Source organism: Podarcis melisellensis, assembly GCF_964234715.1.
Source record: "Podarcis melisellensis genome assembly, chromosome: 11".
In the NCBI taxonomy this organism is placed as follows: domain Eukaryota; kingdom Metazoa; phylum Chordata; class Lepidosauria; order Squamata; family Lacertidae; genus Podarcis; species Podarcis melisellensis.
In genome coordinates, this window is record NC_138543.1 from 33,087,735 (window position 1) to 33,104,924 (window position 17,190).

Sequence of the window (17,190 nt, forward strand, 5' to 3'; positions counted from 1 at the left end):
CAGGCAGCCTGGTAAAGCCTGCTAAGTATGGGTCCTTAAGGGAACAAAGGAAGTGGCTCTGTGCCTTCTTCAATTGTCTATTAGTTAGAAAGACAAAAGCCCAAAGTGGAGAGTTATGTGAGCTAGAAGCTGGAAGAAAAGCTGCAAACTGGAAAGGGAGAGAGAGAGGAAGAGAGATAAGACGTGCCTGGTCTCTGCTGGGATCCAAGGCTGTGAGTATGGGAGAGGCAAGACATTCTTGGGGTGTTAATGCTTTGAACCCCTCCATCGTGGATTCAGGTTGTATATACGTGTAAACAAACATATATCATAAAGACAACACAGTCTCCACTGTCCCTCATTCCAAGTAAACTAAACCCCAGTGGCTGGGGAAACCCAGCCGGATGGGTGGGATATAAATAATAAATTATTATTTATTATTTACTTCCCCAGCCACTAGGGTTTGGTTTCCTTGGAATGAGGGACAGTGGAGACTGTGTTGAATAAACGTGAATAACTTGAATAAAATATTGGGGGGGGGGAGGGAGAGGCAAGCAAGCCTGTGTCGCATAATCAATCACAAGATGCGCATATGCACACTATTTGAATGACAATGCTCATTAACTGAGGGGAGGGACAGGCAGACCCCCTCAAATATTTTATGGGTGGGTGAAGGCCCCTGGGCCCCTACGAGTTGGTCTTAGTTTTTTTAAAATGCCAGTTGTTTAAATGGTCATTTTTGTGGACATGTTTTGTTTGATGTTTCGTGGACATGTTTTTATTTGACCATCATGTAAGAACTCCGAATTTAAGAGAGTCGGGACAATTACCCAACACCTGAGTGAGGGAAAGAACAGCCTCTCTCCCTCCCTCCGTCCCCGCACCCCCTCTCAGGTATGTGAGCGATTCCTCGCAAGAACACCTGGTTTCAAGGACGCCAGGATGACGCGGCAGTCTCGGCGAAGTTCACCCCACCTGGGTAAGCGCGTCGAGGCACTTTTTGTGTGCCAGTCTCGTCCCGGCATCCCGAACGAGACGCCGAGAGCGGAGCTCCTCTTCCTCCCGACGGAGCCTTGTCCCTTTAAATGCGCTCTCTCCCCTCCAAGCGCTTGCAGGAACAACCTGTTTGCCGCCGGCAGGTGAGTATCAGGTGAAGAGGTCACATCCCCGCGCGCGGCATTCCCGCTCTACTACTCCCTTGGCTATTCCGGGGCCCCATTCCGGGCCCCGCCCCCGGGCTAGGAATGGGAAGGCGCTGGGCCAATGGGGTTGCGCCGTGCGCGCATTCCGAGCCGCTCAGTCCCGAGCGAGCTTGGCTGGTTTCGAGGGAGCGGGGAACTCCTCACCCCGCCCCCTCCCTTTCAACCCCCCAGGTGTGCCGGCAGTGCGCATGCTCCGCTCGGGTGTGGCGCTCCTCCGCTCGCTCTTGGCTGCGGGGAGAAGGAGGAGGAGGCGGAGTTGGAGGAAGAGATGCAAGTTCTTGAGGGGACAGCGAGGCGCGCAGCAGGTGGCAGTTCATCGGCGAGCCAAGGTGCGCTTTTCTTTGGCGGGGAGCTGTTTGGGTGAGTCCAAAACGTGATAGGTGTAGACTTTTTCAAGTGGGGGGGTGCCGGGGGGGGGGAAACGATACTCTGAATGACTTTGCTCAGGCTTAGTAGTGATTTCAGGTGGGATATCTCGTTTATGCTTGCGAGTCCCAAGCCAGGGCTTAAGCTGTTCAGCCTTGCTGCGTGGGCTGAGATTGTGAGGTTAACCCGAATCGCTCTGGATGGAGCCAGCTCTTTCTGGCTGTTGTGGGTGAGCTTTATTTTGTGGTGGGTGGGGAAGAAAGGGGGAAGACAGCCATGCTTCTCTAGTCCCCACCCTCTCCACTTTCCTCCTAAAACTTTACAGGACGCTTATCCGAAACTTAAAACTTCGCAGGACATTCATTTGCGATTCTTTCCTCCAGGCGGCTGAGATTTAATTTTCCTCCATGTAACTGAGATTTAATTTCTTGCCACAGCTGCCTCTTCGTCGTTCTCATGCAAAGTCTGCGGTCGTTATCGAGATATATTAATTTATCGACCCTGAACTTTATTTTGGTTCAGTGGCATGAATGTTGTTGGTCTAATATGATTCGCTCAAAGACACGTCCAGTTTTAAATGAGCACTGCTCATCGACCAGGTGCTTAAGCCCTCCTGATCCTTACGAATTCTTGTTTGCTCTTTTGTCTATCATTTAGGAATTAGCTTTCTTTCACTCTGAGCCATGTTTCTTGAAAGTGTGGTTGTAAACAAGGCTCCTGTAGTCCTGGATACTATCCTTGGAGGACATAAAATGTTCAATGAGTCTGGCAGGTCTTTAGAGCCCTAGGTGCCAAACTTTTATATTGTATTCTAAATTCAAAGCCTAATCTCACTTACCTGGGAGTAATTTACCTGTTGATTTCAATAGGATTTCTGGTAGACATGGTTAGGATTACTGTTAATCTGCAGGAATTAATATGGAATTTTACTCCAAATTTCTTGTTTACACTGGCTAAAGCACATTAAATTCCACTCTTCCCTCCCTGCTATTTCCTTGTTCTCTGCTCCAATTCAGTTTTATCTCGACAGTGAGGGCATCTTTTTAAATAGGTGGCCTGAGGGCATAAATGATTTTCTTCAATTGTTTGACTTTTGTGTTCTCTCATTTCCTAAGGCTGTAATTCTATGCACACTTTTACTTAAGTGTAAATCCCTATGAATCCAATGGGTCTTGTTTCTTTGCAAATGTCTGTAGGGTTGTGCTGCGAGTTTGTTATGTTGAAGAACATTCTTTAATTGGTTTTCGCTATACAGTAGATGGGTTCATGTTAAAGGCTACTGGTTCTGTATGCCAAGCAGAGAACTAGGACACACTGGTAAGTTAGAGGACTCCTGCAAGTGCGTCATCAAGCATTGCACGTTCTGAACAATGCACTGGGAGGTTGGATAAGTTTGACGTCTTGGCCAAGGGTGGACTCTGATCAGTCAAAAGCTTGGAAACTGGTTTCACATAGACATGTCACAGAATTAAATATAGCATGTGTAAGTGCAGGATGGTAGAATGGGTTGAAATTGTAAGCATTATCAGTGTTGAGATCTGGTTGAAGTTTTTCCAATTTTGTGCAAAGACATGATACACAGTTTTAGTTAACAAAATGAATACATTATATTTTTAAAAGGGGGTTTTCTCATTCTTGCATGTTGGTTTCCAGTACATTCCTAAATTAAGAGGGCAACTGCTTCAGAATGTGGGACTGCAATTAGGTGGAATATTATAGTAATTTGTATCTATATCACATTTTTCAAGCTGCATAGATCGATAGCCAGAACACAAAGCAGGTGGATCTGCTTCCCTTGCTTTGTATGTATGTTTGTTAAGCCAAATGTGATTTTGTGTTTGTTGGACTTTCCAGTGTCCTGGAATAGGTTTGTTCAGAAGTTAATCCCATTTAGTTCAATGGAGCCTGCTCCCTGGGAAGTGTATTTTTGGATTGTAGTGTAAATCATGAAATGTAGGGATGATCTGAGCATAGATCATGTTTGCAAATGTTCATGTTTAAAAACTGAAGAGAGCTTGCTCCTACATTTATAATATAGCAATGTGGAATGCTAAAAAGAAATACTGGTGTGCAGCGTGGCATTATATAGAGAACACAAATGCCCCTGCGTGAAATGCCCCTGATCCATCACATAAAACATATAAAGTGTGTGTTTTGTTTTTTAACCATAATATACAAACAGCTTGGAAGTGCCCACAACTTGTTCTTTCTTTACATTCCCCTCTTTGTCCAGACAGGCGCAACAACTTACAAACCACAAGCCTTGGGCTAGCATGACGTCTGAACCAGTATTCTGTCGGTTGTTTTTCCCAAACAAACCATGATAACATCATGGTGAATTTAGAGAGAAGCAAACAAGAATCTCTGGTTCAAACTTCAGGGTAAGCCAAAGCTTGTGGTTTGTTGTCCCAGCTGGCCAGAGTGGGTTGTGAAATGGAAGTGCATAATAATCTGTATGGACAAGCCTGCAATTCATGAACAGTATGGTTTAAACCAACCATGCACCATAGCTTAACATTACATGAAAACACTGCCATTGAGCATATGTGTAGATCTGCCATCTCGCCTAAAATGAACAAGGGAGCTGCTTTCTGGGAGCAAGATAAAAGGATGTATCTATCAAAGTTTGAATTGGATTGAAGAGTATTGACCAAATCTATTTTCAATAGATGGAATCAATTTAATTATATTAAAAGGAATGAATGAGGAAGCTAATTATGAGAATTGGAGAGGGGGTGCCTCAGTTTATACAGGGATGGTACTTGCATATGCGTCTGTGTCCACATAGTCCCTTCATGCTGCTGAAATTAGGCTTTAAGGAAGCATTGTAGCTGATATAATTGGTTGCAGAGCATGGTTTGTTATGGGGTGTGTTTGTGTGCCTATGATGGGTTCACCAATTTGTAAATGTGCTTACGGGCCAAAAAATGTGGCAACCCTTTATAGAACATAAATCATTCCGTCTCTGCTGTCTACATCTACTTTGCTGAAAAGAGTTGTCCCGTTATTGTAATTTAGAAACTTACAACTCCATATTGGTGTGTATAACTATTGATGGTTTGGTTATGGTTGACTTAATATTCTAAGTTGAGTTTCTTTCCCCCCCATTTCTTCTTATAGATTTAAATTCTTGCAGCTAAACAGTCCAGAGCTTCCACTATGTCATCAAGGCCATTTGAAAGTCCGCCGCCTTATCGACCCGATGAATTGTAAATATCTGTTTTTCTTTTCTCCGTGCTAGTTCAAATTATTGTTGATAACTAGTGTACACTGTTAAAGATAAGAATTCTGGCAGCTCCCAACATTAATTGTATAAACAGTAGTTGTAGTTTATGCTAGCTACTTTGTCACTAAAACAATACATATTTTGAAAATTAAATTATATAATGGTAGTAGCCATAAAGCAGACACCATTTTAAAGCTCAACATAGGTACTCTGTGTGTGTGGACGTACACTTACTATTGAGAATCAAGGGCATAAGGGGGGTAGACTATCCTGCCCCTGCTATAAATTGTACAGCCTTAGAGTAGAGAGAGTATTGTTAAATCCACTGTATATATGGAGACATTTCAAAATGGTTGTGACAATACAATGGTGGGAGAGATTAGCTGCTTGATGGGGAAAATAAGTTTCCTTAGCAAGCAGGTTTGTGGATTTCATAGCAAACTAAGGTCTTGCTGAAACTGAGTCCATATTTTATTTTATTTATCACATTTACATACCACCTTTTTTCTTCCAAGGAGTTCAAGGTGGTATGTATGGTTCTCTTCCTTTCCATTTCCTCCTCACAACAACGCTGTGAGGTAGGTTAGGCTAAGAGATGTTAACTGGCCCAAGGTCACCCAGTGAGCTGCATGGCTGAATGGGGATTTGAACCCTCGTCTCCCAGGTCATAGTTCAACATTCTAACCATTATGTCATGCAACTGAGTTGCTTTTTTTTTTTAAGTACACTCTAGCTACAGAATGCATCTAGCCCATCTGCTTCAGATTGGCTTTTCCAATCATCCCTCTTTTTAAAACACGGCTTAAGTTTGGTAGAAGGCTGCTGGAATGCAAATATAATCTCTGCAGATCTGTTAGCCCACAGTACCTAGGAATTGTGGCTATGAGGTGGAAATAAATCCTGTGTTTAAATCTGGTAAGACTTGTCTCCATGTAAGGTGCTTAAGGTCAAGGAGTCATTGCTTAATGTGATAACAGTACTGTTGATCTTTGCTGTTTCTGCATATTGTGACTGGTGAAGGGTTCAACACCTGCACTTTTTGTGTTTATAAACGTGTATGTTTTCTGTCGGGAGATATTTACTGAATAACTGAATATTTAATAATGTGCAAAGAATTGTCTCCTTTCCAGCCTTGTGAGCTGGAGGTTCGACTGTACTTTCCTACTGACTGGAATGTTGCATTGGAAATGGCTGGCAAAAGTACCATTTGCTTACTGACAGAGAGGAAGTTCATGGGGGAAGGATGGTTTTTCTGTGCCGATTGTGATAGCATGTGTCAGCCTCCCACAATCTGGGGAACCTTGAGTGTTTACTGGGGCTGATGGGTTTCCAAAACACCTGGACTTCACTTGGTCAGGAAAGGGTGGTCCACAGAGGCCTTTGTTTTCTTGCCCACATGAGTGACTGGGAAGATTAATCAAATCCTGGTTTTTTGTTAGTGGAAAGGACTAGTTGGGAAATGTGCCTGACCAGTCTTCAGCTACTATAGTTTGGTAATGTGATGCTTTTCTCAAGCCAGTGCAATGACGTCATTAAGCCCGTGATGGCATTCCTATGGGCACGCTTGTTCCTACAGGTCAGTCCAACCTGTGGGCTTTGCCTCTCATAAATTTAAATACAGAATGAACTTCGTATTGGTATTATGGCTGAAGATGTCTGCTTCTTTTAGAAAGCATCAAGCTTCCCTTCCAAATACCACCCTACCTATTACCGTATTAAAGTGAATCTAATGCACCATTGAATCTAATCTGCACCCTAATTTTTGCGACGTAATTTGTCCAAAAAAGGTGCACGTTACATTTGAGCAAATACGATAATTGATTTTCACTTGCTACAGAGATGACAATGGGATGATCTGTGGGACAGAGATTTTTTTATAAACTTCTGAAAGATTGTAATTTTCTTATAGACTGCTATATTACAATCATATTCTTGTATGTAATCCTCATTAATGAAAGGTCTTTTGCCATATTTTTGTTAGAAGGTCCTTTTGTGGTTGTTTCTCTCTCTGCAATAATGCTAAAGAATAGGAGGTGTTAGAAAATTCAGTATAAATGGCTTTTCAAATTTTTTAAGCTAATGCAGGTGAACGTTGTCACAAGATATAAAATTCACGCCATGTCAATTATAAAATTATCTTGTGGCGTTTTAGAGGTTGCTTTCATTTTTAAAATACAGTAGGAAAGGGTCATCACCTGTTCCTGTATTAAAAAAGGGACAGTACTTTCTCATTTCCCAACCATTTTGAGGCATTTTGCATTCAAGTGGTATACTGTATAACTTGTATGAAATAAAATACATTTTGGGGTTTTTAACTCACTCACACATACAATATGCAATAAATCTGGCTTACCTGAGAGAGTTTATTGCACCCATACCTGTGTTCATAAATGTGGGGGGGGGGGGAAATCTCTTTCCTCTGTCCCGCAACTCCACTTGTAGTCTTATGGGCAGAAAAATGCCACTTGTATTCTTTATATTCAGGTACATGTGCTCAAATGTAAAACCAACAGGCAGAAAATCAATCCATGACATGTGGAGGACTCTACCCTTCTGCAAGCAGCTGTCCAGCTGTGTGCTCTCAACTCTTTCTGCTCAGCACTAATCAGGGCTGAGTGTGCAAGTGCCCCACTTTGCAGCACTATGGAGTGCCCAGCATGGGAACCCCTGTTGCCCTCCAGCCCATGCCACTTATAGGGAGATGGTGAACATCTGTTCTGTGGAACAGACAGCAGCAGAGGCTCAAGCACCAAGAGGTGTGCTGGAGAGGGAGAAGGAGAAGGAAGTTTGATTCCAAGAGGTGGGAGAGGTTACTGAAATGAAAGCTACAGAGCTGTGTGGGTGGAGGGGAGAGGAAGGTGCAGCAGGGGCCCACTCCCCATAAGCTCAGAAGCAGGGTAGGGGGTGATCTGAATGGTGTTGTGCCCCATCAGAGATGTTCATTTCCTCCTGCTCCTTTTCCAGCATTTAGAAAGTACTCAGTATGCAAGGAGCCACCACCCCTGTTTACTGCAAGGTGCATGTGTACACACACACACACACACACACACACACACACACACCCCACCCAATCCCAGTCAGTTTTGGCTAGCCAGGCAGCAGCAGCAGCTTATGGCGGAACACAACTAAGTTATGTAAGGTTTTAGAAAGTGGGTCAGACTCATCCTCTGCAGAGTCCTTTGAACATGCAGCTGGAATGGGAGATGGATGCCAACCCTTGTGCAGACTCTTGCTTGCCATATATTGAGTGTACTGTCAGACAAAGACCCTGTCTTCCAAGGGTAGGATTCTGACAACAAATTTTGGATTGACTACTAAGGCCAGTCAAAGTTTGTGAAACACTGCACAGAATACATGCATACCATATAATGTGTATTTCAAACATGACAGATGTAATTCTTTATTGTAATTGATAAGTGTAAACAGTTTAATTATTACTTGCTGATGTTTAATTTTGGTGTTTACTATTGGAGTCTAATGCATTATTGCATACTACTTTATTTGGTATAAGTTGTTTATTTTAAACAACTTTTTGTGACTTTGTATATAAGGTCTGATTGTTACTATTTATGTTTGATGTTTTATTGTTACCTTTGTGTGTGTTGGAAGCTACCCAGAGTGGAAGCTACCCAGCCAGATGGGCGAGGTATAAATAAAATAATAATAATAATGCTATATGCTGTTATAAAAGACAGTAATTAAATGGTTTTCAGAGGTATCTAGAGAAATTAATATTTCATATTTTAATAGCAGTTCATAACAAGGCGTGTGTTTTTTTGGATTTTTGCAGCAAACCTTCACACTATGTACCAAGCAATAATGCGTATGGTGGTGAATTCCATTCTCAGCCAATGTACTCTCAGCCTGCATATTCCTACTATCCGGAAGAGGAAGTTCAACACTTCTACAAATGGTCCTCCCCTCCAGGAATAATCAAGATCATGTCGGTTCTCATAATAGTGATGTCCATTGGCATCTTTGCATGTGTTGCATCCACGTTGGCTTGGGACATGGATATGTATGGAACTGGCCTGGGAACTGGTCTGGGAACTGGTCTGGGAACTGGCTATGGCTATGGTATGGGATCTGGCTATGGCTATGGTAGCTCCTTTGGTGGCTTTGGAAGTTCTTATGGCTATGGCTATGGAGGAAATTATATTGATCCACGAGGAGCAAAAGGCTTCATCATTGCAATGGCAGCTTTTTGCTTTATTGCTGGATTAGTGGTTTTTGTAACGGGCGTTACCAAGACTAGCATAGCCAGGTCAAGGAAGTATTACCTCCTCCTGATAATAGGAAGCTCCATCTTCCTCTTTTTGATATTTATTGCGGCCATTGTATATACACTAGCAGTGAACCCAACTGCACAAGCTTCTGGATCGATGTACTACAATCAGATTTATGCCATGTGCAGCTCCTTTTACTCTCCTACAAACACTGGAGTCTTTGTGAATCAGTACTTGTATCACTACTGTGTGGTGGAACCTCAGGAGGTATGTAGATGCGATAATTAAGAAATGCAAAATGCAAAATACTTGTTGTATTTCAGTCCTGAATCAAATGGTGTGCTGAATAATGATGCTAAAACTAGTTTTGTAATTGAGCTATTATTGATTAGCTTATACTGGTGGCTATTTAGCTAACCTTGGGCAGCTTTTGCAAGAATGTGATTGTTCTCTGTTTTTTAATACTGTGTATACTCCTCTAGAGAGGATCCAGATGATTAATTGGAGGCCTAGACCTAGTGAGTAGGGGTTCAGAGTTTCAACATGGCTTGACTGGTTTTATTTACGGGAGTCGCATTGCACCTCTAAATCTTGAGTTCAGATCTATGTATCCTGGTTTAAGCTCTACTTGAATTATTGAAACACTTGTTAGGAAGCAGCTGGAGCCTACAAACCACGCTAATCCTTTTAGCTGTTCCTTTTATGGATTTGTCTATGTTGATCCTTAATTGAATAACCTGTGCTAGCTGTCTTGGGCAATTATGTTCATGGACAGTAACTCAACTCTGTAGACATATTGAATGGTCTTGGACAAGTTTCAATTCTCCATTTGTTTGTTTAAAAAAATCAATCGGTCACCACCTAAGATTTTTGCAAAAATCTCAAGGGGATTAATAAAAATAATTTGAAATGAAAGTATGGGGGTGCTAAATAGCTGCAATCATATTTTTTTGATTGCAAGAATGCAATTGTTTGCTTCTGCCCAAGGAAGTTAAAGGCTAAGCATGAAAAATTATGCTCAAATCCTCCTCCCCCCCCCCCAACAGCCTGATCTTAAAAAAAAAAAAAATTCTCACAAGAAAGTTCTGCTCAGCCTTGCCTTCCAATTAAGAAAATTTTGCAGAAGTGAATGTGAAGGAAATGGCTCTTGGTTTCTTTTCTGCCCTATGATACACAAAAGTAGGCTGAAGGCTGAAATGAAGATGGGCCCCTATCATGGGGAGCTAGTTCAGAACTGGCAGAACAGGAGCCAACCAATCAAAATATGAGCTTATGTCGGATGACCTCCCCCCAAATATTTGAGAATTGTTTCTTGCAATAGCTGACAAGTCACTGCTGCTTACCAGGAGGAAGACTTGGGAGGGGCACAGCAGCAGCGATGTTAGCATGGTGCTAACACACCAGCAGGAGCACTTCTGTAGCTCCACTGGTGCTGCCACCTTGCCCCTCCCACTGTTCTCCTGAGAAGCAGGGTGAGTGCCTCTGCTCCACCGTGCCATCTGCAACTGGTTTCTTGCATTGCTGTTGATAATTGGGAACCTGTTCCTGAGCACAAAAAAAGACTTTTAAAAAAGATCACATGTATTCATATACTGTGGATTCTGCCAGTAAAGCGCAGGCAGGTGCGGATTCATACTTCTCAGTTAATGAGATTGCCCTAGGACACCTTATTTTTAAGCACTAGGTTCACCTAATTGAGCTAAGCATTTTTTTATAAAATGACTGTTAGAAAGGCAGGTATCTCTAAATTATTTTTTGCCTTTCATTATTCCTTTCTTAATCCCATGAAAGCCTGAGTTTCTGGATATAGCGTATATCCAGTTTGAGGAATGGCTTGCCTAAATAAGTGTAAGGAATTTCTACCTGCATTGAGATCCCGAGTAATTTACGATGCACTTTGCATACCAAGTCCTGTCATAATCAGTTTTTGCAACAATCTTGTGAGGTGGGCCACCATTTTAACTATTCTGTTAAGTGCAGTTAAGTAACCATAGCTGAAAGAGTAAGTTGTTTTTTGTTACTTGTAGTTTTGAAAGGGATAGATAGTCAAATTTAAGACTATCTTTGTTCTGATTTGTTGCATTTTAAAACTCCTATCGATCTGTTCCTTTCCTAGGCTATTGCCATTGTATTGGCCTTCCTCCTTGTTGTAGCTTTTGCCATAATAATATTCTTTGCAGCAAGAACCCGAAGTAAAATGAATTACTATGGCAAAGTGAATATCCTGTGGGACCACGTAAAAAGTTATGAAGAGGCTCCCAATGTAGAAGAGTGGGTAAGTTATGTTTTAATATTTTATTTTGAAATTTTTGTCTTCAATAACTGTGAGCCTGCATTAAAGATTATACACATAGACATGTGCATTAGTGACTACAATGCTGAAGAATCATTAAGTTTAGTGATTATTTGAAGTTGTGTTTTTTTTTAAACCCACCTCCTAAGCATTATTTCTTGAGGCAGCAGGGTTCATTCTTGATAGTCTAGGGAAGACAACCCATTTTTATCTCTTTGTTGCACAATGCTTGTGCTGGATAGGTTTTCTCCAGGTTTGCAGCATGTAAAATTGCAGTTTACACTCGGAATGAACAAGCTAAATGTGCTGTTCACTATGGGTGTTGTGTGTTCTGGGCAGAGAAAAATATCCCAGGTCATATACAGTGCAGAATTGGCCCTTGGATTGTGTTTTGCTGGTGCTATTTACAAAGTCTAAATGCTCTTTTGGAATATAGATACTAAGAATTTTCAATGTAACTTCAGGTAATTTGAGAGGTAGTAGTACAACATTTTAGATAATGATGCAGATGTTATAAATGCAAGGCTGAGCATTTAAAATACCTTCACTGTAATATAAAAAGCAACCCACCTCCTTATGCTGGAGGTGCTTAATTAACTAGGAAAGTGACTCAGTTTAATGCTTGCTCTTTTATGAGTACAGTATTCACTGTGCACTTTGATATTTTATGACTTGCACATGACACGGACTTCGTTTGTCCTTTATCCATCAGGCCAGTGTAAAAGGAATTGACTGCTTCATATAGTGCCTTACATGATATGAAGCAAATGTTTCGGTGAGACAGTTTCGGGGCGTGTTCTTTACTAGCTAATGAACTTGTTTACTCATGTTTCACTCTGCCAGGAGAAGTGCGGGTGAAAAAAAAACCCTGAGCCACATAACAAATCCCAGTGAATAACTATACAGTACCTGTAGCTTTTTTGTCTTTACCAGAGATCAGATATCCCAAGCAGAAAATTATGGCTAACTTCTGATATTTGAGGTGGCTTTTTGTGAAGAACTACATTAACACTTTAGAGGAAATCTCTTCTGTTTTAATGCCGGGGGAGTTCTGAGGTTCACTTATATGTAACTGATTTTTTTAAAAAATGACAGTTTGTTCAGGTGCACCCAGAAAATCCAGTGACCAATTTAGAATTATCCAGATAAAGTACTAAATACTCATGGAGCCTTTTATACTGCATGTTCCAAGCTCTGCAACTTGTTACAGCCTAGGACTGTGGCTGACCGGAGTTATTAATAGATCAAACAGAAAGTAGTGGGATCGGATGTATATTGCTTTTTAGATGTCCTGGAAATGGTCAAGGTCAACCATGACTTAAGAGAGTAACGTATTAGCAACACTGCTCATTCATGCTTAACCAGGTGTGGCTGACTTGTGGTCCTCTAGCTATTGCTCAAGTAAAACTCACATCAGCTGCAGTGAAAAGGAATGGGGGGAGTTCAGCAACATCTGGAGACAACAGGTTAGCCATCTCCAAAAACTATGAAAATCTGTCATAGTTACTGTTGTTGAGTAGTATATTCAATGGCTTATCTAGCTCTCTGTATATCCAAGTTGTAAAGCCAGGTTAGGTGGGCTGTCACAGCTTTTAGAGTGCACATAAAAACACTCTTATATCACCATACTTCAAATGGTAATTAGAAACAGTTGTAGCATTCTCTCATTTTGTGGCCGGGGGGGGGGGGGGCAATTTTTTTCAAAAAGTGTTCCTCTTCACACTTTGTAATGTAGTCGTATCGTGGAAGTCAAACAGAATCCATTCTGGAGGTTCGTTCGACCTCCAAAACGTTTGAAAACCAAATCGTGGCTTCTCATTGGCTGCAGGAAACTCCTGCAGCCAATCAGAAGCCATGGAAGCCCCGTCAGATGTTCGGGTTCCGAGAGAACATTCACAAACTGGAACAATCACTTCCGGGTTTGCGGCGTTTAGGAGGAAGTCCAGTTGCAGACGACTCTGGGGTTGCGGCGCTCATCTTGCTTTACAAGCCAAGGGAGCTGGCGTTTGTCCGCAGACAGTTTTCCGGGTCATGTGGCCAGCATGACTAAGCCACTTCTGGCACAACGGAACACCAAAACCAGAGCAGTGCATGGAAACACCATTTACTTTCCTGTTGGAGCAGTACCTATTTATCTACTTGCACTTTTGGGCATGATTTCAAACTGCTAGGTTGGCAGGAGCTGGGACCGAGCAACGGGAGCTCACTCTGTCGTGGGAATTCGAACCGCCAACCTTCTGGTTTAGTGGTTTAGACCACAGCGCCACCCGCATCTCTTACCACTGTACAATATAGCAACCTAAAATGAAATACATGTCAGAAAATAGATAATCTTCCTTTTACTTTGGTATGTGCTGATTTTGACCTAGTTTGGGCAGTAATTATGTAGATGTGCAGGGGAAATGAGGGTACCAAGCTTCCCAGGACTTGCATAACTTTCCTCTGTGTATCAGGTGCAGTAACTCCACCAATACTGGGCCAGTTTCTGTAATGACAAACCATGGTTTTGTGTTGCATGAACAAGCCTCAGGCTTACATGCACCCTCCCCTTTCCCCCCATGTTCCACTTAATAAGTTACTTTCAGGATTGCAGCCAATCATGATTTACTTTTGCATATTTAACAGCAAACTATATTTGCCATAACTCAGGAAGTGCCAGGGAGAGGTGTGAGCATATATGTAAATACAGGCTTCATTCCTGCGTTGCTAAACCATAGTTTGTCTTGTATATTTATTGAATTGATGGGATCAGCAGGCAGACTTCCAGAGTTGATTATTCAGTGCCTCGGTGTCTTGCCACAACCATTATATATGTCCTCAGGCTTACTTTACACAGTAAATAGACAAACTTGGGTTTAGAACCAAGCATATTCTCAACTGCAGCCAATCATGGATGATACATGTGTTTGCATTCAGACTTCATATTTTAGGTGTGCCCTTTTAAATATAATGCGAACCACCATACTCTGGTATCTGCCTGTTCTGCATCACTCTTTAAAACTAGAGGTCATGCATGGATTTCAGTTATGCCAAACAAGAGGATGACTTGCTGCAGCTCTTATAACTTAGGGAAATAGTCTTGTTTAACATGATTTGCACGTTTGCTTTTCTTTTATGCCGTAGTCCCCACAAGAATCCTGCTTCCAGCTAACATGCTAATATGTGCAGTCACTTTAGGTGAATTTAGGCAGTTGAAATTTTTCTAGTCTCCGCCATAGAGAAAATCGTTTGGTTCTCATGTTACTGATTCTTTACACGCTGGGTCAACAAACCAGCTAAACTGAATAAGTGAGTTCCTTTGACCTTAAGTCAATAGGATGAAATTTGGGCCAATCCAGTTCTCAGGGTTAATACTTTACTGGAGCTATTCCTTTAAAAAGGGGTGTTGTGTTAATTGGACAGCTATCTTTCGTTTGTGGTGTGTGGAAAGTAGATTAAGTTTGAAAAGAATACAGTGACTGGGTACATAAGTGAAAACACTGCTTTCCTAGAAACATTAGCAAAGGAAGAGCTGTAGCTCCATGGTGGAGCCACCCGCCTTACATTCAGACTGCAGAAGGCTCTTCGCAAGCCCTGCATAGGAGGTCCCAACAATCATCATCTGGCATCATTGTGATATCAGGTGATTGACCAGTGAGTGACTCTACCCATCTCTCTCATTTGCCCCACAAGGGGAGAGAGAAGGAGCAGATTTTGCCCACACACTTAGTCTATTTGGTCATGATGGCCAGAATGGGGAATTCCTTGCTCTGCATAATCCACTTAGTCCTTACTCTTTTGGCTTTCCACTGTAGGCAGACCACCTTTTCCAGCTTGGTTTTTGTTTTTCCTTCCTCTGGTGTCCTGCATTATGAATTGCCATTGTTTTTGCTTTGTTACTGTATATGCCTTAAACAACAACAGCATTAACCTCCTTGAACACGGTGTGTCCAAGGTAGAGAGAAAGAATAAGAAATTCAGCATAAATTGAAATGAGTATGAGCTGTCCTCCAGCGCTGTTTGTGTTTTGGAAAGATGAAATTATTTCATCTGGAATGTCGCACTTCTCCCCCTCCTTTTCCCTCTTAAGGAGCTGCTTCTGTGCTCTGGAAAACATAGCTGACAAAGCTATGCTATGGCTGTGAAGAGATGTAGGCTTTCAGCAACTCTGTATGAAGTTTTAAACCTCTGGAAGAACTTGGAGCCAAAAGCTTTTTGTCATATTAGTTCTACATAGAGCAAACTGTGGAAGAATGCCATTTTTTTTGGGGGGGGGAATACCTTTCCCCTTAAACACTCCAACAAATAACCATGTAAAATTTGAAAAACCAGTCAAACTGCTCTTTGCCTCCCTCCTTCCTCTGCCCAAAAGAGATCTTGAGGTGAAGACACATAGCACTCCATATCTAATACTGAATATCAGATGGAATTTGAGAAGAAAGTAGTTCCTTTGTGAAAGTAGTTACACCCAGTCTCTTGGATGGGGTTGTTGTTGGTATCCCTCTGTCTCCAGAGATAATGGATTGTGCCTCCAGGGGTGAAGGCAAACTGCTGTGTTAGTAGCATGGAAGTGATCTTCCTGAGGTGCAAGTCTGGGTAGTGTGTATGGACAACAACAACAAATTTTATTATTTGTACTTTGCCCATCTGACTGGGTTGCCATAGCAACTCTGGGCAGATTCCAGCAAATATAAAAGCAGCATAACATCAGACATGTGCTTCCCTATGCATTTGGCACCAGTTTGGCTGCAGGGGTCACTGGAAGGAGGCGTACAAGGTGCCACTTAGGGACTCCACTTCGGATTTCTGTAAGGTTTACTCCTTTGCCTTTTCTTCTCCCAAGGCAGTGGAGGTTTTGACTGTATACTCACAGAACAAATGTCTATGCACACCGTTTTACAAAATGCTGAGATTAGAACCATGGTGCTTTCTAGTGTGGTATCCAGATACTGGCAGGGAATATTTTGCCCCATTGGTTAAACTGCAAATCACTGCAGTCCCATGCAGCTTTGAAGCCAGTACAAATTTGATAAAACCCTGTAACTCAGGGGTGGAAAATATCAATCAGCCTGTGTGCCAGATGTAGCCCCTGAGTCCTCCTCATCTGCATCATAAGCATCCCCTTCTTGCTGCACCCCTGCCCTCCAGCTATCAGGCTTGGAAAAAAGCCTTCATTTACATACAATTATCCCCTGGGGTGGCCATTGTAAACCTTTCCTTCCCCAGCCGGGACCCCCTGTGCTGCAATTAGGCTTGAAAACAACAGAAGCCTAATTGTGATGTAGGAGAGGGGCTTTCTCCCCCCCCCCCTGCAGGCAGAGCTTGGGAGGAGAGTTAACCCTTCATTCCCCAACTGTGATTCCAGAAAATCCCTGCTTGCAGGTAGGCGTGAAATTAGGTTTCCTTTCCATGCTAATTGTTGTTAGCGGCTTGGGGTTTGTGACTTTAAAAGCTTTTAAAAGCACTCTTTTAAAAAAAAAGCATGTGTGAGCAGGGGGTGGGGTACCCACACCCCACTTTTGGCATGCAGCCCTCCTCCCCCCAGTTAGACAACAGGAAATGCAGCTTTTGAGCTGAAGAAGGCTCCTCGCCAATACTTAGCCATCAATCTCTTGTGGTCAGAGCAGCTCCAATTCATGCAGAGAAATTTCTGCCTAGCTGGTGTTTTATGCCTTAAAAGAGAAGTACGTGTGTTCTGTGTTTCTTGATATGAGTGGTGCACTCCATATGTAACTTCTGCCCCACCTCAGAATGGCATGACTGGAATTATTTAGCAAGATGCCACAGCCAGGGTGGCTGCCCCCACCCACACTGTTTTTATATCATGGTGCCATATAGTTAGAATTGTTTTTACAAATTCTGCCACCTTGGGCTGAACATTCCTGAGACTGGATGATTTGTTCATGCATCAGCCTGGAA

The 17,190-nt window shown here is 42.3% G+C and overlaps 1 protein-coding gene across 2 annotated transcripts in view; it reads left to right on the forward strand.

The window, feature by feature from the left end:
- The first annotated feature begins 1,352 nt into the window (after positions 1–1,352).
- Positions 1,353–17,190, forward strand: part of OCLN (occludin) — a 30,308-nt gene continuing 14,470 nt past the window's right edge. Inside the window, exons 1-4 of one of the 2 annotated variants that reach the window (XM_081930169.1) lie at positions 1,353–1,510; positions 4,668–4,756; positions 8,564–9,266; positions 11,116–11,274. In XM_081930169.1, the coding sequence (XP_081786295.1) occupies positions 4,707–4,756; positions 8,564–9,266; positions 11,116–11,274 (912 nt within the window). In that variant the 5' untranslated portion in view covers positions 1,353–1,510; positions 4,668–4,706. Of the gene's footprint in view, positions 1,542–4,667; positions 4,757–8,563; positions 9,267–11,115; positions 11,275–17,190 lie in introns of both variants that reach the window. The other variant, XM_081930170.1, reaches the window with a different exon arrangement.